Raw genomic sequence first — 12137 nt, 5'->3', positions numbered from 1 at the left:
AACCGATTTTAATGAAATTTTGTACGGACTTAGGATACATTCCGGAGAAAGACATAGGCTACTTTTTATCTCGGAAAATCAAACAGTTCCCACGGGATCTTTAAAAACATAAATCCACGCGGACGAAGTCGCGGGCATCCTCTAGTTAGCTATAAGTTTGACCCACAAATTTATAACTTTATAAATAAATAAATGATGCAACAAGTAATTTTCACTAATCTTTCGCTAAATCTTCGAACATGTCTTGCATTTGCCGATTTTAGTCGAATTATCCATACTAATATTATAAATGCGAAAGTGTGTCTGTCTGTCTGTCTGTCTGCTACGCTTTCACGGCTCAACCGCTGAACCGATTTGAATGAAATTTGGTACCGACTTAGGTTATTTTCCGGGGAAGGACATAGGCTACTTTTTATCCCGGAAAAATAAACAGTTCCCGCGGGATAGCACGCTATCTTTCACGCCTTTGTCGTTCAATAACTCCGCTACAGAGCTACCGATTGACGGCATTTTTTGCATAGACATAGTTGAAGACCTAGCAATTGATATAAGCTACTTTTTTTCTGAAAAAAAAAAACAAATAGTTCCCGCGGGATAGCATGCTATCGTTCACGCATTTGTCATTTGTCATGAACCGATTTTAATGAAATTTGGTACAGACTTAGAATACATACCGGGAAAGGACATAGGCATACTTTTTATCCCGGAAAATCAAAGAGTTCCCACGGGATTTAATGAAACCGAATCCACGCGGGCGAAGCCGCGGGCATCCTCTAGTACGTAAATAAATACTTCGCAAAATAATAGAAGACACCCCGCGCACTTGTCAATTTGCCATATAAATTAAAATTATCTGTCCATTTCCTATTGGTCCAGCAAAGTAGGTATTTTTAAGAATGCCTGTTTTAGTTATCAATAAAGCTTGATTACTATTGGTGAAAACACTTTCAATTAAGAGTTTGCGTATTGAGATTGGTCTATTTCATTGTCTATGATCATAGAAGTGGATTTGTTCTCATGCGCAGAAACCGACAAGAATACAGGAGAATACCAATTATATCTCTAAAGTGCCAACTGTCTTCAGGGCTTTTGTCTATGTTAGCGTTTGCTGGCGCGGGCGCTGCCTTTTTGGAGTGTTTTTTTTTTGTTAAAAGTGGCTGGTTTTTGTGTTTCAGTGGTGTTTTTTGGTGCTGGAACCATGCTGGAATTGACGGGAAAGCGCTCTAAAGGGGCGCCGCATATATGTCGGCGAGCGTCGGCACGATGAAGTCCATACTACATAATTTAGTTTCCCTAACTTGTAAATAAGTACAAACTTGACATTGGCTTATCTTTGTAAAGCCAGACGAGAGCAAAAAAAAACTGTCTTCAACTGTGTCAAGTATCAATTCTTATCTATTTCTAATTTCTATTGCGTTGCCCCCCAAAGAGTATATTTACACTACCTACGTTCTAAACGTAAAAGATGCCCCCTAAAGATGCGTTGCCCGGTGCCCCATTTATTCGGATTCGTGGTCTGTGCATTTATGTTTTTATTATTGTTGTGATTTGAGCGGTTATTTTGTTGTTGAATTTCTTAATTTCCACTAATAAAACTCTTGCTTTTAAACTTATTAAACTATCGAAAGGGACAATTTTATGTATATAATAGTTTAAATGCATTTATAACTGCGTTAATCGTATAAATAGCGTTATTTCTGAACATAACCTACACGAAGTTATTGATGCCGATTTAAAAGCCCAATATATTATTTCATACTTATGTTTTAATAAAGAATGGGTGTCACAGTGTAAGTACTCTATAGTTACAAAATTTATCAACTTAATAGCGAAGTAAGTAATGTATCCCGGCATGTAGGTACGTATCTCTTAACTTTCGGAGTTATGTGCGTTTTAATTAACTAAATATTTAAGTACAATTTGCTCACTATAAATGTTGCTAAAACCTCTTACATGCTTTTTACTGCGAAAAACAAAAAAGTTCCTGATATCGATCCCTTAACTATAAATAACCAAGAACTGAAACAGTCAGAAGCAGAAAAATATCTTGGTCTTGTACTGGATTCTAAATTAACATGGCGAGCTCATTTAGATTACCTGCAGACAAAAATTACATCATTGACTGGAGCGTTGCGTAAATCTGCACGCTGTATACCGCATAAAGTCCGAAGTATCATATTTTATAACTCATTAGCCAAGCCTTTACTGGAATACTTAATAGAGATTTGGGGATGTGCATATAAAACTAATTTAAAGGATCTTCAGATATCTCAAAACAAATTGTTAAAAGTTCTGTTTCATCTAGACTATCGCTTCCCGACTAAAGAATTATATAAGAAAACTGATGAACTATCTATAAGTCAATTATACAAATACAAAATATGTTTACTAGTTAGAAAAATACTTTTGGACTCCGTACATACACAAATCACTTTTAAAACAAAATCTCATAAATATGGTACACGTAACAAGCACAAGCTACAATTAACTAAAGCTAGGACTAATTATGGTACCAAAACTATACAGTTTGAGGGAGCGCTACTATATAATGACTTGCCAAAACACATATCGGAGGAAAAATCTTTTCCAAAATTTAAAACCGAGTTAAAAAAGTACTGTCAGACAATAGATTGATAGATAGATAGATATATATTTTAGTTTTGTTAACTTAGGATATAGCATGTTTTGAAATATTATTATTGTATAAAGTCACCGTACCTTTAAAAATTATGTTTTAACTATATTTATATTTAGAATTATTCTCATATAAGTGAACATTGTTCTTCTGAGAAATAAACTCTTTAAACCTAAATATCATTCGCTTAGCAGTGAAGGAATAGATCGTGGGGAAAACTGCATGCCAGAACCTTTGGCCATTCGCCGTTAATATTCTCAAAGATGTGTGAAATTTGCCAATCCACACTTGGCTAGTGTTACCACACTGGCCAAGTGTGGATTGAATGTGGCCAAAGTCAAACCCACCTCATTCTGAGAGGAGACCCGTGCTCAGTAGTGACCCGGCAATGGGTTGATAATGATGATGAATGTATGTTTTATTAGTTTGCAGCAGTATCCAGTACCAGAGAACAAGACTGGCAAGCGGCTGCTAGCGCTGGGGGCAACTCAACAGGGACAGTTCCTAGTCGACTGTGAAAGTTATCTATCGCTCCCTCAAATGGGTAAGTGACGAAAATTTTAATAGGTTTACTCATATAAGATAGATGCCCATAATACTTTAATTTCAATTTAAATATAATTTCAATCATATAAATTGAGAATTAATTATTGATTTTAGCTGTTAGAAAACTGATACAGAACAACAAAGTAGTTATTTTTGAATGGATTCTGTAGGCTTAGCCAAATCCACAAGAAACAACTTTCCTATATTTTTATTTTACTTTTTCAGGTCCAACAAAAACAGTGCATGTTTTACACAATTCTGAACAGCCAGCATCCGTATTCTCAATACTAGAGAGTGGTTCAAAGAACATCCATGTGGTCGCAGACAGCCTGTTTGACCTGCTCATGATGAAGTTGAGCAACATCTACACATCTAAGAAACAGACTAAGATGGAGAGTAAGGGCACCAGGTTTGAGCTGGGTGACTTCTGTGTTAAATTTGGCTCTTTGCCCTTCAATAAAAAAATTTGTGTAGTCCACGCGGACGAAATTGCGGCCATAAGCTAGTTTCGTATATTTTTGAGAATCGAATTGAATTTCGAATTTGTGTAACTCTTGTTCAATTTATTATTAAAACATAAGTATATTATGTTAAAAATTTAATTATGAACAACAAATTAAAAATAGACTATATAAAATATTATTACAATAAAGTTTATTTATTCATCCAGGCACAATTTTCTCCTTAAGGTGCATGAGACGGGCCTGTCCGCGAAATTTAAATTTAATTTTGTTTTTCGCAATTTGTAAACTAATACGACAAATTAGGCTAATGGCACTTTAATTGCGCCAATGGCAGTATCATCCTCACAGGTTTATATAAAAATCTTTACTTCAAAGGGTCCTGTTTAAGACATTAGCTCTAGTTTCGACTAATTTGTGAGTTATAGTCGATACTAGAGCTAAATTCTTAAACTGGAACCACCTGGGACTGTCTCATGCCCCATAAAACTAAAATATAGTGTTGTGGAATGTCAATGTCAGAGCATGTTAAGCTGCTACTACAGACACTATAACTATTATCTTGCTGTCATGTTGGCATTATTGCTTTGTTGCCTAGGAAGGTAGTTTTATTTTTCTTTAAATCTGGCTTTACTCTGATTAGCCAATGTCAAGTTTGTGATATTTTCAAGTTATTGAATTTATACAAGTATGGACTCCGTCTGCGCTGGCGCCCGCCGACATACGCGCGGCGCCCCTTTAGAGCGCTTCCCAGTCAGTTCCTCCACCAAAAAACACCAACTAACACAAAAATCAGCCACTCTTAACAAAAAAAAAACACTCCAAACAAGCACAGCACGCGCGCCAGCAAACACCATCGCAGACGAAGTCCCGGAAGGTAGTTTATTATAGTGTGAACTGCTATGATACCAACATGATGGCAAGGGACAGTTTGACAATGAATTTTCTGAAAACTTATTCTATGATATGCAGCTTTATATGCGCTTATATTTATATTTTATGCGCTTTATATGTAGCCTCTGTCCACACAGTGCACTATATTGTTGACCTCCCTCAAGCGACCCTCCTTGGTCTTGAAGGGTGGTATTTGCCAAAAGTCCTCGATGTTCAACTTTTTATCACCCTGTAACAACATAAATGTAAATTAAAAATTTATAACAGCCCCGACAAGTGAAGGTTTCAGTAACTAGAAAAGAGCTGATAACTTTTAAACGGCTGAACCGATTTTCTTGGATTATAACTAAGAACACTCTCGATCAAGCCACCTTTCAAACAAAAAAAACATTAGTTTAGGAGCTACAATGCCACAGACAGATAACTACACATGTCAAACTTATACCACCCCTCTTTTTGAGTTGGGGGTTAAAAACAATAATCTTTAGATGCATTAAAAAAATCTACAAGTTTTTAGACCATTTCTCAATAGTGAATAATGCCAGTATCGGTTATAGTAAATTCAAAATAGTCGATAATTTCATTTTGAATTGCATACCAAATCTAAAATGAATGAATCTTTGAAGCGCAGGGCCAACCCTAGGCTTTTAGGAACATCTTTCTCATCACATAGATTCATTTTACACACATACATTCTATGTGATACGAAAATGTTGTATAATATCCGAAAGATTGTTTACAAGTGAATAAAGTAGGATTTATTTTTTATGCAAATAAACTTAACAAGTGCTTTTGAATCATCAAAATAATTTACCACTTTTTTTTTCTTTAATCCACTGATTGGGAATGCCGTTCCTACCGAGAACAACCAGCGAGAAACTCGGCGGTTGCTCTTTGCGTGGGCTTACTGTGTTACATTGTGTCGTTACGAGAGCAAATTATTTGAGTCATAGAATATCAGCCACGGTGGCTAATCTCCATTGCACAAGTAACTATGTATGTGCAAACACAGGTGCTGTCTATTCCCTCGCTCTCATAGATTGACTAGAATACATACCTGCACAGTATCCATACTTATTGCGTCTTCAGGAGCTAACACAATAAACGGTGTGGACTCGAAACTGAAGGCAAGGCCGAAGTAGGAATACTTTTTAATCTCTTGCATAAATGTCTCCACAGAGTAAACCTTGTCAGGGTCGCTGCCCAACTGCCTGATTTGTCCAGACAGGACCTCGTAGTAATATTTTAGGAGGTCATCGTAATACTTTTCCCGCAAAACCTGAAATACGTAGCTTTACAAAATCCAAATTCGGAAGTAAATAGTAAAAACCATAATTATTATTTTACATGGTATAGAACCCTTCATGTGCAAGTCCGACTCACCGGCGGAGCCCAAATCCCGATAAAAAAGATTTGCCTCAAAAAAATAAGTTTTTGAGATTTAGATTTTTTTACTACTCAAGTTTTCGGATATCAAAGAAATTCAAAACTTGTAGGCACCTAATTGCAAATGAAAAAGTACCTCGTCTGGATAATAATAATGTATGTATACCTGGTCAGTGCAAGCGTAAATGAAGAATGCGACATCTAACACTGGACTGGCGCATCGAACCAGCTGGAAGTCAATAATCTTAGCGCTCACCGGACCAGTGCCTTGAACCAATGAAAGAAAACACTTTTTGAATGAATGAAATAACCGTTCGGATTAAGACAATAGTATTTGAAAAAGATGGATTAATTTTGAGTTTGGATGTAGTTATTGCTTTACAATAAAACTGCATTTCAACTGCAATTTTACAGTTCTTTTGTTTTATATAAAATTGATTGCAGTAAATTGCTGTTGTATACAAAATGGGAGCTGTTTGTTTCACTTTTGTGAGCTCCTTTGTGTGAGGCATTCCAAAGCCCAAATTTTTTGAAACTATTAAGTATAAAAATATATAAAACAGAATTACCATTGTATTTGTACAAAAAATTATTTGTCCAACAGTCTCCATGCGATATAACGCCATTGGTTTTATCTCTTACAGCCCGAATCATATCTTCATACCTCTCCGGTACAGCAAACTGTTTGACTTTCTCTAGGTATATGGAATTTGGATACTCCTTTTCAACAGCATCGATTGCAATACCGCAAATTCTTTTCCAAAATCTTTTATACCAATCCCAAAGCCTGGGATCATAGTAAGTTTCGAAAATAGCATCACTTATCCTGTCCAACAATTCCGGTTTTTGATCCTTTATAGCGAAGGATAATGCATGATATTGGGCTAAAGTTTTCATCGTCACCTTGCAATGTTCAAAATCGATGCCTTCTTGTCGCGAAGTATGGCCTCCAAACCCTTCGACGTTTGCATCTTCAAGGCATACGACGTCATTTAAACCGTCACTATATGCAAGAAATAATTTGGTAAATCCTGTAAAAGGATCTGAGACGTTCTTACTAGATTGAAATTCTAGTAATTTCGGAATGACTTTCTGGTAGAAATTGATTTCGTTTCTGAAGAATTCGTCGTTTCTGTATGTTAAACGTCTGCACACGTTTTTGGGAATGTTTTTGAGTACAACTTGCACATATTTCGATGTGCCGTTTGAGTCACCGTAGATTTTGATTCGAATCACTTCGCTTAGAAAAGAGTCTCCTTTTCCCATGCCTCCAACATACTGAAATGTAATGTATTATACTTAAGGTTTGCTGCATAACACATTTTCATTACAAAACAACTTTTCAAAGAAAGCAATTATTCGATGTTAGTAACAAAATAAACTTGAATAGGTATCTACTCTTAATTTTATTATTAACTAGCTGATACCCGCGACTTCGTTCGCGTGGATGTAGGTTTTTAAAATTCCCGTGGGAACTCTTTGATTTTCCGGGATAAAAAGTAGCCTATGTGCTAATCCAGGGTATAATCTATCTCCATTCTAAATTTCAGCCCAATCCGTCCAGTAGTTTCTGCGTGAAGGAGTAACAAACATACACACACACATACCTACACATACAAACTTTCTCCTTTATAATATTAGTGTGATTGAAAATGAAACGAACTTAACAAGTTCGGTTGTAATATGTATCGCAGTTTCTTTCTTTTTGATTTGGTATACAATTTACATGTTCGAGTGGTCTGAGCTATAGTAGGGGTGGCAGTAATGGGGATGTAAAGTCAAAAAGTTGAAAACTAAAACCCGACTGCGATCGTCTTAATAAACGCTGAAATATTATAGTAAAATTGTTTTTCTGTCGCTTGGTATATTTTAATGTTGTAGTACATTTATATTTACGAACTCAGAATTTTCTCCTATTTCATTTAACACCCAACTTGATACAATAGCAAAAAATATAAAATATTTTGGAGACTTTTTTTCATGTAACATCCGTTAGGTCAATTTTTTTCATATAAAATGTAGCCTATGTCAACCGGACCTTTACGATGAATCGATTGACACCTCATTCATCAAAATCGGCCCAGTATTTTAGGCGCTACGGTGGAACACACAGAATCTGGATATAAACATACACACATACATACATAATTATATAGTCTGCTAAAATCATAACCCTCCCTTTTGGCTTTGCCGCAGGTGGATAAAAAGATTTAAGTCTCTGTGCTAGGCTAGCATGGGACGCAACTACAATATGTACCTACGCCAAAAAGCTGTGATACATAGTAATAATCATTTGGAGTGGTGATACTGATAGCTATTCCTTCACCAGTACAAATTTTTATTTATCTATTGATCAAGAATGATAAGATAATAAATAGATAAGTACCTACTACTAACCTATATCAAAACAGTACTTACATTAAAATTAAGTGTAACTATACACATTTATTCTCATAAATACTAGAAATTGATCCACGACTTTGTGTGGAACACTTTAATTTGTAAACAATATAAGTATATACTTAGCTGTAGGATAGCAAGTCAAAGAGAGCATAAATCTTATTGAGGTCCACATTATAGATAGAACCTAAGTATGTGGAAGTTTCTGGGAACCCACTGAATTATTATTATCCCATAAAACCCCTACCATTATTTAAGTAATGGTATGAATGGCTACAATCCTCAGCAATGAGAAATACCATGCAGGGAGAGATAATTTGTGGGATAACTGCAAGAATTCATTAAGTTATTATATCTACAAATATAAAAATAGTCTTGACAAAATAGAACTACAACAGATGAACTTGTCAAGATGAGTTCTGTTATTATAGAACTCATCATGATGAGTTGTTCCAAGTTATTGTAAACTGCTCTTTATGATTTTTTGTAATTTATGAGTTAATGAGATGATGATATAGATTAAGTTGAGAATTTTTAGATGATGTAGATTAAGTTGAACAAACTAATTCACCTCCCAATGTGTAAAAGTCATAGGCTCCTTAAACCATTCTGTCAGAGCTTCACTGAGTAGCTCATTGGTGAGAACAGGAGAAACTGGCAGCAAAGACGTGAAATCCTCCATTGCTATCCAGTAGTATAGCGTTAGTAGTAATTAGTAACTGGAAACAAAAAAAAAACAATGTTTTTATCTCAAGAAGTTATATTTCAAACAAATTTCTTATCACTGTAAATCTATACTAATACCATAATCTAATAAGCCTTGTAAACTATTTAGTAAACAAATAAATTAATTTACAAATTTAAATTAAAAATTTATAACACCCCCGACAAGTGAAGGTTACAGTAACTAGAAAAGAGCTGATAACTTTCAAGTGGCTGAACCATTTTTCTTGGATTATAGCTAAGAACACTCTCAAAAAAGCCACCTTTCAAACAAAAAAATTAAATTAAAATCGGTTCATTAGTTTAGGAGCTACAATACCACAGACAGATACACAGATACACACGTCAAACTTATAACACCCCTCTTTTTGGGTTGGGGGTTAAAAAAAGCTGCTACATATTGACAACTGTTTTAGCAATATGTGTCATTCAATGATTAATCAAGAGTTACAAAGCACAGTAATCGCAAAACAAGTAGTCCAATCTGTAAATAATGCAGTACAGTATATAAAAACAGATCTCAGATTGTCATGTTGCAATTTCAAACTGGACTACTTACCTTGCCAATGGTCTTGGTACACATTAGACACACATAATTATTAGATAACATTAATATGACCCTTTGAACATCAGTTAACCTATTAGTCCGTCATTTTACTATTATTTTTCCGTGTTATTCTCATTTTCTATATTTTCCTCGACCTCAAGCTTTATTTTAGGCTCAAGTTCTTATTGATGTCGTTAATTCACCACTGCTAGCCTCGGTCTCCCGCCACTCGTCGAATACGAGTATTTTGATTTATACCAGTGGCCAAATGGACTCGTTCAGCCACTCTGATAGCGGTTTGCAGGGTTTTCAAAATGCTTGCGTATACTTCACGAGTCACAGTTATATCTCCATCTGGCCTTGATAGGACGCTCGTTGTCTTCATTTCTTCCAGCAATGCAACACTGTTTTTTATTGTTCTCAAAGTATTTGTCTACATTGTGGACCATCTCTCGGGCTCTCCCAGCCAAAACAACACTTCGTTTCTGATTCTGAATCATTTAGAAGAAAATAAAATAACAAACCTAGGTATCTAAACAAAATTCCAACAAAAATTCCCTCTATACTCTGAACGAAATTATCAAAGTACGAACAGCTGTCAACCAACTGACAGCTTAATTATTTGACAGGTCGAGGCGAGGGACGAGGAGAGGTCATTGTCGACTGTCGTTCCTATTCTTTTTTTAAATTTGATCACATTGTATTTTATTACTACTTACATCTGTACGATTATAATTATTCAATAATACTTCAGGTTTCAGGAAAGTAGCAAACTTGGCTTGCACGGCACTTTTACCACTGAATGCAAGAAATCAACGATAAATTAAGTAAACAGGGGTGGCATATTATTATATTGCCTGGGTGTATTATAATTTGGGTTAACATTTAACAATTTACACGTGAAATCTAACAACCATCTGACAACAAAGTAAACTTCCCTCTGAAAAATACGTATCTTATCGACGATACAGAACGATAAACTTACCAAATCGAGTAGGTAGGTACCTATTCTATTCTATCGCCCGGCTGGAAGCGGAACGAATTCACAACTATTTATGATTTTCAAATGAATAAAAGTTGCAATTTTTGGCTTTTTGTAAAACAAAATAATAGTTGTAAGAAATCTTGTTTTTTTAAGTTCTAGTCTTCTAGTAATGTTACAAAATCGTTTGAAATTGTTAAGTTGATTCATGAGAGAACTTTTTGACACGTCAAATCTGACGACACGGCAGTTTTCCGGTTTCGGTAATTTTTATTTGTCCATGTTGGCGAACTTGGAGATAAATAGAACGGTCTGCGATTAGAATAATTTTAGGACGAATAATAAAAAAAACCGGCCACGTGCTAGTCAGACTCGCGCACCGAAGGTTCCGTACTCGAGTATTTTTTTCAACATTTTGCTCGATAAATCTAAAACTATTAAATGCATAAAAATAAATAAAAATCTGTTTTGGAATGTACAGGTAAGATATTATCCCCTAACCCTAAGCCCGGCTAAGGGTAAGATAACCCTTTCATATTATACCCCACTTGGTATAGTTTATCTTACTTTAAAAATTGAAAATATTATTTATTTGTTCATAAACACATTTTTTTGTGATGTAACCACGAATTCACGGTTTTCGGATTTTTTCCTTTACTTGAGCTATACCTAAGACCTGCCTAACTACCTGCCCATGATTCTAGGTCAACGGGAAATAGGTACCCTATAGGTATTCTTGGCAGACGCGACCCTAAAAATACTGATCTTAGTACATAAATTACCACGATATTAAGTATGTAGTTGTAGAATGTATGTACCTACCTATACTAAACAGGGCAGAGATTAGTTATTAACATTTAATTACATAATATATTATTATTTATCTCTATGTAGGCTGAGGTATAGTTAGGTAAGTGCCTACAGGCTACATCGTATATACTTGAGTACCTACTCGTATTCTGTTTCCAAACGAAATAATTGAATCTCCACTCGGCGATACAGCCAATTTCAAATTGGAGTATTGGTACAATAGCATTCAAGCTGCATTGGATTGTTCACTTGTTGTTTTATACAAATAGCTAAATCTACTCTCTATCGTACCTACGTAGCGTCACCGAATGGTTATGTACATGTATGTATATAAGATTATTTGTATTGAAGCCTCAAAAGCTATTTTAAGTAATTACCTGCTGATACCCGCGACTTCGTCCGTATGAATTTAGATTCTAAAAACTCATCCCTTTGATTTTCTAAAAGTAGCCTAGGTCACTCTCTTCTCTAGCCTGGGTCTTTCTTTCACTTTACGTTTTAAAAAAATCACGTCTTTGCGTTGCCCCATTGCTACGTAATTGAAGGACAAACCAACACACAAACATGTATAGGTTATAGGTAGTTAAAAGCGGTGGTGCGGTGATATATTAAGTTGTTAGGACATGGCTTCTATTCGGGAGGTCGGGGGTCAAAAAAGTCGGGGGGTGGGGAGGAAAAAAATTATATTAAGTTGATACTTTAGGAAAGACGCCTCCATCTCGGCTCCTCCACACTCTGACGGTGTGCGTTGCG

General features: G+C 35.5%; 2 protein-coding genes across 6 annotated transcripts; one reads left to right on the top strand and one right to left on the bottom strand.

Moving 5' to 3' along the window:
• Nucleotides 1-1179: 1179 nt before the first annotated feature.
• On the top strand, nt 1180-3820 carry LOC123865583 (mediator of RNA polymerase II transcription subunit 20-like). The gene is made up of 3 exons (XM_045906710.1): nt 1180-1790; nt 3061-3179; nt 3407-3820. Exons 1-3 carry the CDS (start codon nt 1777-1779, stop codon nt 3685-3687), a joined length of 414 nt encoding a protein of 137 aa, XP_045762666.1. The 5' UTR covers nt 1180-1776; the 3' UTR covers nt 3688-3820.
• Nucleotides 3821-4519: 699 nt separating this feature from the next.
• Nucleotides 4520-10757, bottom strand: LOC123865577. Of its 5 annotated transcripts, none has more exons than XM_045906692.1 (6): nt 10578-10757; nt 8894-9041; nt 6492-7200; nt 6089-6195; nt 5594-5815; nt 4520-4765 (listed from the first exon to the last, which is right to left on the bottom strand). In XM_045906692.1, the coding sequence occupies exons 2-6, from the start codon at nt 9002-9004 to the stop codon at nt 4649-4651; spliced, it is 1266 nt and encodes a 421-aa protein (XP_045762648.1). In that variant the 5' UTR covers nt 9005-9041; nt 10578-10757; the 3' UTR covers nt 4520-4648. The 5 variants fall into 5 exon arrangements, with proteins under 5 accessions (XP_045762648.1, XP_045762645.1, XP_045762647.1 ...); XM_045906689.1 differs by lacking the exon at nt 10578-10757 and adding an exon at nt 10312-10553; XM_045906691.1 differs by lacking the exon at nt 10578-10757 and adding an exon at nt 10117-10262.
• Between the last annotated feature and the right edge of the window lie 1380 nt (nt 10758-12137).

The sequence above is a fragment of the Maniola jurtina genome, chromosome 5 (assembly GCF_905333055.1).
Source record: "Maniola jurtina chromosome 5, ilManJurt1.1, whole genome shotgun sequence".
Classification (NCBI taxonomy): domain Eukaryota; kingdom Metazoa; phylum Arthropoda; class Insecta; order Lepidoptera; family Nymphalidae; genus Maniola; species Maniola jurtina.
Note: the sequence above shows the minus strand (reverse complement) of the source record. Positions and strands in the feature narration are given on the sequence as shown.

Coding starts and splice junctions, on each gene's coding strand:
- LOC123865583 (XM_045906710.1), top strand. Junction 3,180..3,406: donor TCTATCGCTCCCTCAAATGG/GTAAGTGACGAA, acceptor TTACTTTTTCAG/GTCCAACAAAAACAGTGCAT.
- LOC123865577 (XM_045906692.1), bottom strand. CDS start 9,004: ATGGAGGATTTCACGTCTTTGCTGCCAGTTTCTCCTGTTCTCACCAAT. Junction 6,196..6,491: donor TTTTTTGTACAAATACAATG/GTAATTCTGTTT, acceptor TTCTTTCATTGG/TTCAAGGCACTGGTCCGGTG. Junction 5,816..6,088: donor TTTACGCTTGCACTGACCAG/GTATACATACAT, acceptor TACGTATTTCAG/GTTTTGCGGGAAAAGTATTA.